Source organism: Sceloporus occidentalis, unplaced genomic scaffold (genome assembly GCF_023333645.1).
Source record: "Sceloporus occidentalis isolate IW3139 unplaced genomic scaffold, rSceOcc1.0.p SCAF_7, whole genome shotgun sequence".
Classification (NCBI taxonomy): Eukaryota; Metazoa; Chordata; class Lepidosauria; order Squamata; family Phrynosomatidae; genus Sceloporus; species Sceloporus occidentalis.
Genome location: NW_028316987.1, coordinates 28,715,213 through 28,731,893, shown reverse-complemented (window position 1 = coordinate 28,731,893; position 16,681 = coordinate 28,715,213). Strand labels below are relative to the sequence as shown.

General features: G+C 44.4%; 1 protein-coding gene across 2 annotated transcripts in view; it reads left to right on the top strand.

Annotated features, from left to right (window-relative positions):
* ADCY1 (adenylate cyclase 1) overlaps positions 1–16,681 on the top strand; it is a 406,316-nt gene that overhangs the window by 321,303 nt on the left and 68,332 nt on the right. For both annotated transcript variants that reach the window (XM_089532497.1, XM_089532496.1), the window contains one exon: positions 2,295–2,421. In XM_089532497.1, coding sequence (XP_089388623.1) covers positions 2,295–2,421 — 127 coding nt within the window. The remainder of the gene's footprint in view (positions 1–2,294; positions 2,422–16,681) is intronic.

The following is a 16,681-nucleotide window of genomic DNA, read 5'->3' as shown; positions in this document are numbered from 1 at the left end:
TCAATTTGTGGAATTTTGGAATACTGAACCAAAATGTCCTTTAATTGCTTAGGAGTTTATCACATGAGACAGTAAAATGCAATTACTTCAGGATAATAGCATCTTCATTTGGGACTTATCACATGATGCTGTTCCTATTCTGTTGTTCTCCTAGTGGGAAAAAACATTTTGAAAGTGTTTCTTTTTATTAACACAAAACCCTCATTAATGATCTCCCTTGCCACTACTGTTCTGCCAGGATTTCCAGTGCAGTAGTTCAGTTCCACTTCAATGCTGATTTTGGGAGGTCAGGGGGTGATTAGTGGGCATGCTCTGGGTTTGGCGTGGTGCCCTAGTGATCAGTGAGAAGAAGAAGGGACAGAAATATCAGTTTGATTTAATTGGCGAAGCAAAATAACTGGGAAACCTTTCAACATTTTTCTCTGTAGAAAAAACTCTGTTAGCAAATGGCCACATACTCCCTCAAACTGCTGATGGTCAAAGAAGCCAAGAAGGCAAAATTTGGCTGAGTGTCCCCTCTCTGCCTTCTTTTGTAGCCAAGTAGTCTAGTTCCAAAGACACTCTCTCTCTCTCTCTCTCTCTCTCTCACACACACACACACTTGGATATGTATGTGTATTTATTTAATTAATGCTAGTTTGTGGCTTAGAGCTTCAGACTTGATTAGTTACAGGCAGATGAAAGCCAGCAACTAGTTTAGTCTGATCTATCCTGAATGAGTGAGTTTCCCACCACAAGGAAAAAATACCTTTTTAAACATAAGACTGTTTTTATTTATATTTGGGGGAGGGGGTGGATCTATATTTGTGTGCTTGTATGTGTGCCAAACTTTGAAAAGGTGTGGGGATAATGTCTTGGAGGAAGTACTGAGTGGTACTGGCTGGGCAGTCCCAAATGATGTCTATGGTAAGCTTTTAGCACAAACAAAGGTGGCAATCCTGAAATGGTCCGCAAGTGGATAGGAAAGAGAGCATAGTGTTTTTGCATACAATGGTGTTTTAGTGGGAGAAGAGCCTGGTGCTATAAAGCCCTAAGTTTTCACCCACAACCAAATGATGCACCAGTAGATATTAAAACTTGGATTTATTCATTCCTTGTTTGCCTTACTCTTCCTCCCTAACTTGCTTTTCTTCTTCCATTCATTGTCTAAGTTAGACTGCAAATTCCTTAGTTCAGAGACCTTAAGCACTTTCTTATGTTAACTCGTTTTTATAGAATATATGCTTGGTATCTATCTGTATCACTGCTACAAGCTATGACCATTGTTGATCATATGTAAGAGTGAAGGAGGAAATTGGTCAGTTCACATTTTAAAGCAAACTTAAATTCACACTGGAAATAATATCAAACCAAACTTTAGTTATCCTTTGAAATTCTCATTCTCAATATTGCACAGCTGAGGTTTTCTATCAAAAATGTATTAAAATTATTATAGTACAGAGAAATGCAGAAAACTGGACATTGAAAATGATATTTAAAATGTATTATGTTGGAAATATGGTGTTGCTTAATAATCAAATTGCATGCAACATTGTATGTATTAGGGGAAACATGCAGAAACATATAAAGATTTTTTTTTAAATCCCCAAAGTTTGGGACAAACCAAAATTGGAAACACCTTTCTATTTTATGTGAAGCAAACTTGAAAGGCTATTTTTAATTAGTTAATTATGGTTATAATTCCAAGTAAGGTTAGAAAGAATATTTATTTCATATTCAGGCATGAAAAGTATTTCTTGACACTAAGGAAACCCCATCAGGAAGAATATAGATAATCATGAAGCTACTGTGTGGATCTTTGCACACCAAAAAGTATTCATCTGTGCATAAATACATGTGGGTTTTTTTTTAGCAAACAGGTGTGGTTTTGCACATAAAAAACATATGTATTTCTACAGATAAACATGTTTTGCACAGAAAAAAATACATATATTTCTGTACAAAGAAAAGATGTATCTTTGCACAGAAAATGGATTTCTGCACAAGAAACCCATGTCTGCTTCTGCACAGAAAGCATGTTTTTCTATGAAGAAATATATACACATGTATTTCTACACAATGAAATATTTCTGGAAGCATGAACAGTGAAGAAGAACTGTGAAGAAATCTGTGTTCTCATCCAGCAGGGAGACTAATACATTCATTCTTGCTTGCAAAGACAAAGAACATAAATATTATATGTTCTGAATCAAAACAGGTTTTGAAGAATAAAATGATCAGGTTTATTGTTTTCATATATCTTTTGAGATCATTGGATAAAAGGCTCACATGCTTCATTTCTTTCCTTTTTAAAGGGGTGGCTCCTTTTATATACGTGGCAATGAACCCATATTAGCCATATTGCTGTTTTCCTGTGCTTTGGCACTTCATTCCAGGCAGGTGGATTTGAAGCTACGTCTAGACTACCTCTGGGCTGTGCAGGCAAGGCATCCTCTTTTCCCTTCTGTAACAACATGCTGCCTTTCTCTTTTGTGTAGTCTATTACTGTGTACAAGATTTAAAAATATTTTTCCCCAAAAAAATAGGATACATGCCAAAAGGTGGAGGGTTTATGTCCCTTTACATTACCTTTCGTCCATTTGTTCCTGCTTCATCCCTTGAGACTTTCATCTCTGTCAGCTGCCTTAAACTTCATTTTTACCACAAGGTGCTACATCCTTTCCTATAGCCCTGTTCAACTTCCTACTAAGTGGCGATAATGTGTATAATATGGAAATGAGGATGGATTCTTCCTACTCTTGAACAATGTATTTGTGCTTCCTCAAATCATTTTCATTACATTGGTGTTTATCACACTGAGGTTTTTGCAGCTTTTTGCAGCTCACATCTGACGTGACTGCGGGTCCAACAATGCAAATTCACATATCACATGTGATTCCTTTCTATGGGAGCTCCTCCCGTGGCGCTTCCTCAGTGAATCCAAAGTGACTCCTCGGTAAAAAGTGAATTCACAGAATTCGCATTCAAGCTCACTTCGATTTCACTCTGAATTGATCTAGCATGGAATGCAACTTTGCTTCCGTCCCGGTACACTCCCCCAAACCTCCAAAGAGGCAAATTTCCCGTGATGCTGTGCTGTAATTTTGCCCCAATTGCTTCCGTTGCTCGGAAGGGTATTTGACAGGGATGGAGGGAATGAAACAGGAGGCTGGGGAAGAGATGGGAGCAATGGAGGGGGCCATTGGAGGCTGGGGGGAGCAACAAACTCCAGTTCCCAGAATTCCATAGCCTCGAACCAAGGACCCCACAACAAACTCCTCCCAGAATTCCATAGCACAGAACCAGGACAGTGAAAGTGGAGTCAAACTAGATTATATCCCCAGTGTGGATGAAACCTAAGAAAAAGCAACTGTTACAAAGGGAACGAGAGTGGATTGGAGGTGGTACTTTAGGGAGCATGGAGAATAATTATAATAATTATAAAACAAAAACATGTTTTTAAAATAATAATAATAATAATAATAATAATAATAAATTTTTAGTTTGCTGAGGCACCAGAGCTCTCTGGCAGAGAAGGCTCAATGTCTCAGGACACTACAGTTCCCAGACTTCCATAGCACTGAGCCAGGACAGTTAAGTGGAGTTAAACCAGATTATCTCCCCAGTGTGGATGCAACCTAAGGGAAGGCAACTGTTACAAAGGGAAGGAGAGCATGAAGACTAATTATAATAATTATAATAAAAAATGTTTTTAAAATAATAATAATAATATGTTTTTAAAATAACAACAGCAACAACAACAACAACAACAACAACAACAAGTTATTAGTTTGCTGAGGCACCAGAGCTCTCTGGCAGAGAAGGCTCAATGTCTCAGGACACTACAGTTCCCAGAATTCCATAGCACTGAGCCAGGACAGTTAAAATGGAGCTAAACCATCTGAATGCCTGTCTTGGGGCGGTAATGGACTCAAGCTGAATCCAGGTAAGATGGAGATACTTGCTATAGGAACCCTGAATCCAGGAATGGAGTTGTGTCAGCCAGTTCTGGATGGGGTCACACTTCCCCTGAAGGAGTCTGTTTGCAGTTTGGGGGTGCTCTTTGACTCGTCACTCCAACTCACAGCTCAGGTGGATGCGACAGTCAAGAGCGCCTGCTAGAAGAAGAAAAGGAAACACGGAGCAAGAGAGAAAGAAAGGGAGACGAACAGAGAGAGAGGGAGAAAGCTCCCCCTTCCCTCAGTCCCTCTCAGTGCAAGATGCTGCTGACATTGATTTGTTTTCCCCTCCTCCCTCCATCCTCCCCACCGTCTTCTGGAAAGAAAGAAAGGAAAAGAGAGAGAGGGAAAATGATGATAGGTCTGGGGAAAGAGAAAGAGAGAGAGAGAATCGCAGGAACTGGGGGCTAAGAACCCAGTTTGATTCCACTTTTAATTGCCACGGCTCCATGCTATGGAATTCTGGGCATCGTAATTAAGACGATGCCCAGAATTCCATAGCATGGAGCCGTGGCAATTAAAAGTGGAATCAAACCGGGTTCTTTCTGCAATGAAGATGCAGCCAGACTCATTACTGATGCACTTCTGAAGGCTGGCATCCCAAGCATGGCTCTGCAAGAGAGAGAAGATTTTTACTGCCAACAATGACCTTGGGCGAGTCACATTCTCTCAGCCTCAGGGGAAGGCAATGGCAAAACTGAGCCGATCTTGCCAGGAAAGCCTCCCATGTCAGAGAACGACTTGAAGGCACCCAACAACAAACCTGAGAGTCGGTTGCTGGACTTTGGGGTTGCAGGTTGTGCGCCTTCCTTGAGTCGTTTTCTGACTGATGGCAAAGCTCAAGCGAACTTGTGACTGGGTCTTCTTGGCCAGATTGGTACAGAAGGAGGTTGGCCATGACCATCCTTGGAGGCTGAGAGAGTGCGACTTGGCCAAGGTCACAGTGGCTTTCCATAGATGAGCAGGGATTCGAACCCTGTCTTTCTCCAAATCATGACCCCACACTGGAGACCAGGGATCAAGTCTTCCCAAGTCTGGCTCCAGATCATCTTCGGCTGCATCTACACCGCAGAAATAATCCGGTTTGACACTGCTTGAAGTGCCATGGCCCAGTGCTATGGAATTCTGGGAATGGTAGTTCCTTGTGGCACCAGGGATACCATTCCCAGAATTACATAACATTGAGCCATGGCAGTGAAAGCAGTGTCAAACCAGATTCATTCTGCAGTGCGGATGCAGCCTTCCTCCAGGCTGGATGAGAAGACTTCCCAGTGCAGACAAATTCAAGCATTGCAAACTATACATCGGAGGTTTATGTATCAGAATAGCTCAGAATACTCCGCTTTTAATATATTGTAAGTTTGTTTATTTAACTTTACTTGTTCTTGTTCTTCATTTTAAATATTGTATATGTTCCCATTTTGTTTTTTACTTCAAAATATGATGTGTGCAGTGTATGTAGGAATTAATTTTTTATTTATTTATTTAATTTTTAAAAAATTATTTAATTATTTATTTTTTGGCTTTGGCCCCCCAGTTATCTGAGGGACAGCAACCCGGGCCCCGGCTCAAAAAGGTTGCCTACCCCTGGCCTAAATGGTTTGGGTCCAGACTATCTGAAGAACTGTATATCCCTATAAAAGCCAGTCCAAGTGCTTTACACACACTACATATTAGAGCTGTTTGATGTTCAAGTGCTTTGGTAAAACCTACCTACTTCCTCCCTGTGGCCCAGAAATCCATTGGGGGGGGGGACCTATCCACCTGGAACTACAAAAAAAAGGCTCTGGTCTTCATGCAGTCTGTGGCCCACATCAAAGCACTTGAAATAACCTTCTCTGTGACTGCTCCCAAATTGGAACTCTCTTCAGTGGGAGGTCAGGTTGGCCCCCTCCCTGCTCTCTTTTTGCTGGCAGCTGAAGACATTTTTATTTATTAATTTTATACAATCAAGGTTTTGTTGGGTGAATTTTACTTGTAGTGTGATGTGCTGTTTTAATGTTTTAATTGTTTGTATTGGTTTTAACTATGCTGTTTTTAACTTATGTTTTAATATTAGTAATCTTATTATTTTTTTAACTTTTGTAATCAGTATTTTAGTTCTATTTTTTTAATTATTGTAAACTGCCTTGAATCCCATCTTGGGAAAAAGGTGGAGTATAAATCCAGTAAATAAATAGATAAATAAATAAATAAGATACACATATATATCATCATTACATAGGTTAACTAACGTTAAAAGGGAAAGAAGAGATTAAAATGTATACATTATTAAGAAAGAGCTGTTAGGAAGGAAAGTAATTTTATTGAATTAGAGTGAATGGCTCAGATATGTGAATTTTTGATTAATAATATCAGTATAACTGTGATCCAAGTTTATGCTCCAATCACAAAGACAGATGAGAAAGAAAAGGAAAGATTCTGCATGGGTTTCCAGGAGGACATTGACTACACACCAAAACAGAACATGATAACAGTCATAGGCAACTGGAATGCAAAAGTAAGAAACAGAGCAGAAATAAATTTTGTAGAATTTGCCCTAGCCTCATGAAATGAGACAAGAAAATGACTTCTTGAATTTTGTGATATCATTCATTCAGACTTTTGCATTGTTTCTCCTAACTGTCTTTGCTGCATCTTACCTCACTATTCATGCCACTCCATTTTATCTTTGCTTTTTATTTCTAGACTAAAACAGTGTGTAAGTCTCTGATTACAAATGTTTTATTCCTATCCATTTTAGTTCACTCACCCCCTGTATAGCTATGTGTCATCACTGTTGTTGTTTTAATTTACTGAATGTTATTACATCAGTATAAAACAGACAAAATCCAGAGTTTACATATCTGACGCAGAATAATAGAATCATAGAATTGGGAGAAACCACAAGGGCCATCCAGTCCAACCTCCTGCCATGCAGGAAATCACAACCAAAGCATCCCCAACAGATGACCATCCAGCCTCTGTTTAAAGACCTCCAAGGAATGAGGAATGTGTTCCACTGTTGAACAGCTCTTACTATCAGGAAGTTCCTCCTAATGTTGAAGTGGAATCTCTCTTTCTGGAGCTTGCATCCATTGTTCTGTGTTCTAATCTCTGGAGCAGAGAAAACAAGCTTGCTCCATCCTCAGTGTGACAACCCTTCAAATACTTAAACAGGGCTGTTATATCACCTCTTAACCATCTCTTTTCCAGGCTAAACATTCCCAGCTCCCTAAGTCTTTCCTCATAAAGCATGGTTTACAGACCCTTCACCATTTTGGTCACTCTCCACTCTAATTCAATCATTACTTCCTTCCAAAAAGCTCTTAATAATGTATACATTTAAATTTCAACTCTTCTTTCCCCTTTAAAGTTAATTCTATTGACTGTGCATTGCAATCAAAGAAACAACTATATATGTATACTGTATATACTCATACTGTATATAAGTCTACTTCATGTATAAGCCGAGTGTGAGACTTGGGATTACTCTGACCAAAAATCCACGACAAACTTCAGGTAGATCAGAAAGTTTATTGTAAGGACTAAGTAGAAGCATTCCTGGCCACGTCTGTGTTGAATCTGAGGAATTCCAAATAGAGACAGAACCTTAGAATTCCCCAGACCCCTCCCTTTGAGTTGGTTCCCTTCAGTTCAGCCTTTGATGTAGACTTTCTCCCTTTGTTCTGAAGGGGGGAAAGAAGGGGGGGGGGGTTGGCCATTTGGTTCCTAGTTCCTCTACCAAGTAGAGATCTAAGACTGTATGCACCTTTGGTATCAGTTTCCCAACAACCCCTCATAAAACTGCCTAACTGCCATGCAATACGTGACCATCCGGCCCTTTCCTCATGGTGGCAGCCCCCCTATTCTCAAAGTGACTGTCTATCTATATCTCTACTTCCTCTCTCTATGTGCGTATCTATGTCTTCCCTATTTGTGGGTGAGAACTTATTCCCTGACCCCCACTCTGCGGTTTATCTATCTATCTATCTATCTCCCTCCCTCCCTCCCTATCTATCTATCTATCTATCTATCTATCTCTACAAACCTCATGGCAGAATACACTCTGAATGACTGACTGAAGGTGGATTCTGACACCAAGGGCAGGTTTTGGGGCCAAAATTATGGATTTTGCTATGACCTGTGGATATGTTGAGGATAAAACCTGAAGGTTCCTTCAGTGTGGTATGTGTGCAGGCAGGAAGAGGAGTCTAACGGAGGTTTTTTGCTTTAGCATTTCAACTTTTGTTTCATCCTTCACCCTCCAGACAGCAGTGGTTGGCTGGCAGGAGAGGGACTATGTTTCTTTAACAGCAATTAATCACCCAGGACTCTTTCTTCTTGGCTCAATAGAAAAAGAAACTGATTCCTGACTATGTAGGGAAATTTGAAAGAACTGATATTACAGTCCCTGCTAGAGAGGAGAAGGAGAGCAGTTTCTGGGCAGCCATTGTGAGTGAGTGACTATTTGATTTTTTTTAAAAAAAATACTCTTGGGAAAGTGTGCTTGTTGCTGAGGGGGTGGAGCTTATGTGAGTCATAACTGTGAGTAACTAGGGGGTAGAGCTAGGAGTCTTGCTCTATATAACTCCTCACAGAATTTTTTCAGTCTAGGAAAAGTACAGCAGAGGCAGCAAGGAAACAGTGAACTTTGGCTTTAGAGGCCCTCCTTTAAATTTTTCCCTTTTTTGAAAAAAGGACTTTTGGGGGTTTCTTGCTCAGAGGAAGTGAGTCAAAAACATGCCTTCAGAACAAGCTAGAAGCCAGGACATCTTTATAAAGTTATATTCCCACTAGATTGAACTTGCTGGCAGACATTTGTGAAAAGGCCAGGTCATCAGGGGCCTTTAATGTTGGTGTTTACGGGAAGATATTTTTAGGAGGAAGCCCACAGTCCTGTTTCAGTGATTACTTAGACTTCTCTCAGTGTGGACACTGAGGGAACTGCTGCAATCACCTGCAACACTTGTGGGATGTTTATCTTCTTGCCTACAGATGTGGGGAACTTCACATGCACCAAGTGCAAATGGGTAGCCCTCTTGGAGGAGAAAGTCTAGCAGCTGGAGTCCAGAGTAGCTACACTTCAGCATATTAGGGAGCAAGAGGTTTTCCTGGACAGAACGGAATGAACAGTCTTGGATGGGGAACACATAGAAGAAGTTACTGTGGAGGAGAATGTCACTTCACATACACAGGAGGCTGACAGCTGGAGGAATGTCACACAGAGAAATAGGGAAACCAGGGATCGTTCTGGGAGCTTGCAGCTACAGAATCGATTTGAAGCTCTTTCCCTTATCAAGGAGGATGATAAGACCAGCATGGACAGACTTCAGGGACAGAGCAGGGGAGCTTGAGTGTTCCACCAGAGGAAACAGTCACTGCTAAGCCTCGGAGGAGGTGTGTGGTCATAGTGGGGAACTTCCTTGCTGAGGGGTACAGAAGCAGTGATTTGTCGGCCCGACAAGATGTCTCAGGAGGTGTGTTGTCTCTCTGGGGTAAAGATCCATGATGTGACAGAGAGGCTGACAAGCCTACTAACCAATACCTTTTGGTCCATGTGAGAACCAATGACACTGCAGGACACAGCCTTCAGAATATCAGAAGGTATTACGAGGCTCTTCGTAGGAAGCTGAAAGAAATGGATGCAAAAGTTGTCATCTTGTCTCTTCTGCCAGTTGAAGAGCATTGTCCAGGAAAAGAGAGAAAAATAGCAGATGTAAACAGCTGGCTCCGCAGATGGTGCCACTGAGACCGATTTGGATTCTTTGATCATGGGCTATAGTACCATGATGGAGGACTTCTGGCAAGGGATGGGTTGCATCTCATGTCAGTTGGCAGGAACGTTTTTACCAACAGTCTCAAGAACTTGATCAGGATGGCTTTAAACTGAGTTATTTGGGGGAGGAAGACAGTATTCTGGAAGTCAAAAGGGCTGGAGAAAATAGTCAAACTGACGTAGAGGGAATAAGGCAAATAGTGCAAGTACCCAACAGTGGGAGGCAAAAAATCTTGCGTAGGCACCAAGTAAAGGGGACACATGGTCGTCGATGTGTCTATAGTATTTCACAGAGCATGGGAAATAAGCAAGATGAACTTGAACTCATAGTACAACCAAGCAAATATGATATAATAGGCATCACTGGTGGGATGAGTCTCATGATTGGAATGTAGAATTAGAGGGGCAGAGAAATAGGCCAAACAGGAAAGGAGGAGGAATAGCATTATATGTCAAGGATATTTACACCAGTGAAGAGATCCAGGACATCAATCCTGGAAGCCAGGTGAGGAGCGACTAGATAAAAATTAAAGATCACGGAAATAACAGGGATGTTATTCTGGGAGTCTACTACAGATCCCCAAATCAGATGGAGGAATTTGATGACACCTTTCTAGAACAGATGACTACACACTCAGAAAGGAGAGATGTGGTAGTGATGGGTGACTTCAACTATCCTGATATTTGCTGGAAGTAGGGTTGTCATAATTTGCTACCGCCAAACTGGGACAAAACGTAGGACAAATGTAGGACAAAATGGGCGAATTGCCCAAAATGTAGGACATTCAAGAAAATGGAGGACACAACCACATAAAAGCCAGAAACTTTACTATTTTTTTTTTTAAATTAATATAAATCCTTATTTACAAAAAAATATCAATATGGAGGAGATTTTGACATGCTTACTAGACAGAAGGCACACAACAACAAACATAACAAAATACATCTCAGGAAGTAGAATTCAAAGATATAGAGATGTTGTACCTGTGAGACTAAATGCATCTGATGAAGCAGCCTTTAGTCTAGGAAAGCTCATGCTCTCAGCTTCTTGCTGTGGCAACATCCCTCTATCTCATTGGTACCCAGCCAGCCGGCTAGGCCCCGCATGGCTCTGCCGTCTCTGGAGGAGGCCGCTGGAGGACTCCTGCAAGGTGGCCTTCTCTTAGAGGGCCCAGCTGGCCAGCTAATCCCCACACGGCTCTCCTGTGGTTGGAGCAGGCCGCTGGAGGCCTCCTCCATAGCGGCCTCCTTCCAGACAGCCCGGATGGCCAGCTAGGCCCCTCATGGCTCTGCCGCCTCTGGAGGAGTCCGCTGAAGGACTCCTCCATGGCTGCCTCCTTCCAAACAGCCCAGATGGCCAGCTAGGCCCCTCATAGCTCTGCCGCCTCTAGAGGAGGCCGCTGAAGGACTCCTCCATGGCGACCTCCTTCCAGAGGGGCCCAGCTGGTTGTGAGGCCCCACGCGACTCTGCCGCAATGGAGGAGGCCATTGGAAGACTCCTCCATGGCAGCCTCCTTCCAAATGGCCCAGATGGCCAGCTAGGCCCCACGTGGCTCTACTGCCTCTGGAGGAGGCTGCTGGAGGACTCCTCCATGGTGGCCTCCTTGCATAGGGCCCAGCCAGCCAACTCAAGCCCTGTGTGGCTCTTCTGTTGCTGAAGTAGGCCTTGCAGCCATAGCCTCTTTCCTTAGGCTCCAGCCAGCCAGCTCAGGCCCTGCATGGCTCCGCCGCCACTGCAGAAGGCTTTGCCATCAGCAGTGGAGGCCCTGCCCCTAGACCCTCCTTGGGCCCATCATGCTTCTGCTGCCGCACTAAAACAGCAACAGCAATAACAGCAATAGAGGCAGAGGAGGAGGAGGTGAAAGCCAGGACTGGATCCAAACCAGGCCGGGACATTCAGAATGGCTAAAAAATGTGAATGCCCCGGCAGAAACTGGGATATGGCAACCCTAGCTGGAGGTCAAACTCAGCCAAATCCTCAAGGTCTAGCAAATTCCTCACTTGCCTTGAAGAAAATTTCATTGTCCAACAGATGGGAGAGGCAACAAGGGGTCACTTATTTTAGATCTGACCTTAATCAACGGGGATGACTTGGTTAATGAGGTGCAAATGGTAGGATCATTAGGTAGAAGTGACCATGTTCTCCTGGAGTTTGTTGTACAGTGGAAAGGAGAAGCCAGGCATAGTCGGCCACGCATTCTAGACATTAGGAGAGCTGATTTCAATAAACTTAGAGAAGTACCGGGGGTGATCCTATGGTCAGTATCACTAAAAGAGAAGGGAGTTCAGCACAGACAACAGTTTCTCAAAAGGGAGATGCTGAAGGCACAATTTCAAACAGTTCCACTAAGGAAAAAATGGGGAGGTATCTCAAGAAACCAGGATGACGATTAAGGAATGTTCAACTGAGCTAAGTTTTAAATAGAACATGTATATGAAATGAGAAAATGGGAAAATCACTAAAGAGGAATTCAAACAAACAAATAGCAAGCACATGTAGGAGTAAAGTCAGAAAAGCTAAAGTGCATAATGAACTCAGGCTTGCCAGAGAGGTTAAGAACAATAAGAGGGGCTTTTGGTGGGGTGGGGTGGGGGGGGTATGTCTGCAGCAAAAGGAAGAGGAAGGAAACGGTAGGGCCACTGTGTGGAGAAGATGGCAAAATGTTAACAGGGGATAGAGAAAAGGCAGAATTACTCAACACCTTCTTTGCTTCAGTCTTTTCAGAAAAGGCAAAGGGTGCTGAACCTGATGATAACAGAGTAGAGGACAGAATAGGGGAATTTCAGCACAGAATAAGCAAAGAGGAATACCGTGTTAATCTATATGAATATAAGTCTCCAGGACCAGACGAACTACATCCAAGGGTTTTAAAAGAATTGTCAAATGTAGTATAGGACCCATTTGCAATAATCTTTGAGAACTCCTGGAGAAAAGGAGAAGTCTCAGCAGACTGGAGGAGGGCAAATGTTGTCCCCATCTTCAAAAAGAGGAAAAAATAGGATCCCAACAACTATTGTCCAGTTAGTCTGGAGCAGGAAAGATTCTGGAACAGATCATTAAACAGAAAGTCTGTGAACATCTAGAAGGCAATGCCATAATCACAAAAAGTCAACACTGGTTTCAGAGAAACACGTCATGCCAGACAAATCTAATCTCTTTTTTTGATAAAATTACCATCTTGATAGATGACAGGAATGCCTTAGATATAGTACATCTTGATGTCAGTAAGGCCTTTGACAAGGTTCCCCATGATATTCTTGCAAACAAGCTTGTAAAATCTGGGCTTGACAAAGTAACTGTTACATGGATGTCTAACTGGTTGACTGACCAAACCCAAAGGATACTCAACCATGGTTCCTTTTCATCCTGGAGAGGAATGACGAGTGGGGTGAAAGAGGGGTCTGTCCTGGGTATCAGAATCCACCTTCAGTCAGGCATTCAGGGTGTATTCTGCCATGAGGTTTAGATAGAAAGATAGGGAGATAGATAGATAGATAGATAGATAGATAGATAGATAGATAGACAGTAACTTTGAGAATAGGGGGCATGCCGCCATGAGGACTGGGCTGGATGGTCACGTAGTGCATGGCAGTTAGGCAGTTTTATGAGGGGTTGTTGGAAATCTGAAACCAAAGATGCATACAGCCTTAGATCTCTACTTGGTAGAAAAGCCAGGAACCAAATGGCCAAAAAAAACCCCTCCTTTCCCCCTTCAGACCAAAGGGAGAAATTCTACATCAAAGGCTGAAACGTAGGGAACCAACTCAAAGGGAGGGGTTTGGGGAATTGTAAGGTTCTGTCTCTATTTGGAACTCCTCAGTTTCAACAAAGACGTGGCAGGAATGCTTCCACTCAAGTCCTTACAATAAACTTTCTGATCTACCTGAAGTTTGTCGTGAATTTTTGGTCAGAGTAATCCCAAGTCTCACAGTTTGTTGAAACTCACATCTTCATGACATCCAAGGAATCCCTGCCACTGGAAGAGATGCCAGCTGGTTCAGAAGGAATCTCAGAGGGGGAGAAAACTCTAGAGGCCGGTGAGCAGTGGGGAGCCAAGCCCAAACAAAGGGGCGATGGAGTCGGTCTGCCGGAGGATCTGTGGTTCCCGGAGGATGAGAAGAAACGCCGCAGAGCAGGCAGAGTAACAGCTTGGGACCAAGCTGTGGGAGAGGCCATGCTGAGGGCACCAAGGGAGGAGAACCTGGCAGATGAAGTGGCCGGCCTTAAGGAGGATCTGAGGGAACTAAAATCCCTGATGTCTCACCTGACTACCAGAGAGTTGGAGAAAAGGGAGACTTACTCCACTCCCAAACCGGCGACAGAGTCGTTAGGCGAGGGTCTGGAGGAGGAGAGCGATGAGGAGGCAGAGACTACCTCGCGACCCCCCTCGCATCAAGGCAGACTGAACGCGGCCCCCAGAAGGGGGAGAGGGGAAGCCAAGGCGTTGAGGGAGCTCCTGGCGAGTAAACTGGAAGCCAAACTTAATGGGGATCCTGAGCAGCTCCCATTCTTTCTGGCCCAGGTGGCGGGGCATATGAGGACCCGAGGAGACTACTTCCCGGACGAAGGCGAGAAGGTGCGCTGCGTGGCTGGCAGGCTGGAAGGCCAGGCGCCCCAGTGGCTGGTGCAGCTGTACGACTGCAGGGCACTGGAGCTTCAGAACCTGGCAGCCTTTATGACGGCATTGAGGGCCCGATTTAAAGATGCCTTCCGAGTGGACCGCGCCAAAACTAAATTCGTGACTGTCCAGCAAGGCAAGCGGTCAGTGGCCGAGTATATGTTGGAGTTTATAAGCGTGGCCGCACAGATCCCAGATTTCCCAGCGGCCATGAAGGAGCGTCAATTCCAGGATGGGCTCAGCTCAGACCTACTAGAGTGGGTGCTGATGCGAGGCAACCCAGAGGGGCTGCAGGAGTGGATGAGGTGGGCTGGGGAGGCTGAAACCACCAAGGAGCGGGTGCGATTAGCCAAACAGCGGGCTGCTCTCCAACAGGGTAAGGCCCTGGTAAAACCATCCGGAGGAGGCGCCCAGACCCATCCAAAATCCATGAGGGAGACGGAGAGACAGCGCAGGATGAGGCTGGGGCTCTGCTTGGCTTGTGGGATGAAGGGGCATCTCATTGCAAAGTGCCCAGAAAAGGCCGGCAATAAGGCAACCCTCAAGGCGCCGTTGAGCTCCGGAGGAGGAGCGAGGAGATTGGCTGTGGGGCAAGCCACCCACCCGGGGACTGAAACTCCACGCTTTGAGGCGCACCCGAAGGATGCAGACCAGGACAGGAGCATCCCAGATGTGGTGAGTGGGGGAGTGCCCATTTATTTCTTGGAGGTAAAACTGGGGCACAAGCGCAAAGGAACTATGGGAACTTTGCTGGCAGCCCTGGACTCGGGCTGCACTAGGTGCTTAATGAGCCCCAAAATAGTGCAAGCTTGGAGAATTAACCAAGAGCCTCTACCTGAGGAGATCCCTTTCATGCAAATGGATGGCTCCATGATGGGAGGGGTGCCCAGCAGGACACAGACAGAACTATTAACTTTGAAAATTGCTGGACACCAGGAACCCATACAGTTTGTAATCGGAATGACCCAAGGTTGGGACTTGGTGCTAGGCATAGATTGGCTGGCACTTCATAACCCTGATATTAATTGGAAGAATAAGCTGCTGACTTTCAACGACCCAGGATGCAAGCAGCATCTGAGGCTGAAAGGACACTCGTCCGCAGAGATTAACCGAGCCCTGACAGTAAAAATGAGGGGCCCCTGCGCCATGAGCGCAGGGACAGGGCTCCAACCTTCATTAGGATTCCCGGAGGTATACCGAGATTTGAGGGAGGTTTTTGAAGAAAAGGAATGCGATGCGCTGCCCCCCCACAGGGACACCGACTGTGCGATAGAACTGAACCCAGGGGTTGCCCCACCCAAACCAAAGATGTATCCCATGACACCCCGGGAAATGAGCACGCTCAAGGAATTTATTGGGAAAAACCTTGCCAGGGGGTTTATCCACCCCTCCAGCTCGCCTTTCGGGGCTCCAGTATTTTTCAGGGAGAAGAAGGATGGGACCCTGAGACTGGTAACGGACTATAAGAACCTGAATGCTATAAGCACCTGCAGTAAGTATCCGCTGCCCCTGATGAAGGATATGCTGAGCTGGCTGTCCATAGGGAAAATTTTCACTAAATTGGATTTGTGAGATGCTTACTTCAGAGTAAGAATCAAGGAAGGAGATGAGTACAAAACGGCATTCCATTGTCCTTTGGGGCCGTTTGAATATTTGGTGCTTCCATTTGGTCTTTTGGGAGGCCCTTCTTGCTTTATGAAGCTGATACACGAAGTCCTGCATGATCTACTCTTTGAAGGAGTGTTGGTGTACCTAGATGACATTTTGATATATTCTCAGGACCTGAATAGCCATGTGCAACTTGTCAGAAAAGTGTTGAAGAGGCTGCTGGACCACAAACTGTACGTGAAACTGTCCAAATGCCACTTCCACACAGATAAACTTGACTTCCTGGGATATAGGATGTCTACACAGGGGCTGCACATGGACCCACACAAGGTCCAAGATGTGCTGAATTGGCCTGAGCCCAAAACGCGCAAGCAGGTGCAGAGGTTCCTGGGATTTGCAAATTTTTATAGACAATTTATCCCTGATTTTGCTCAAGTGGCTCTGCCGATTACTAATCTGTTGAAAACCTCTACCAGGGAAGGGAGAAAGAGGCGAGGGCAGAGTCTTCCTGGAACTGAAAAACCCAAGCCCTCTACCAAGATTCATTGGACCCAGGAGTGCACCAAGGCGTTTGAGGCTTTGAAGCCGTTGTTTAGCTCAGAGCCAATCCTGAAGCATCCCGACCCCGAACAGCCTTTCATAGTGCAGGTGGACGCGTCTGATGCCGCAGTGGGGGCAGTGTTGTTGCAGAGGGACAAGGGGGGCCATCTCAGACCTTGTGCCTACTCGTCTAAGAAGTTTGATTTGACACAAATTAG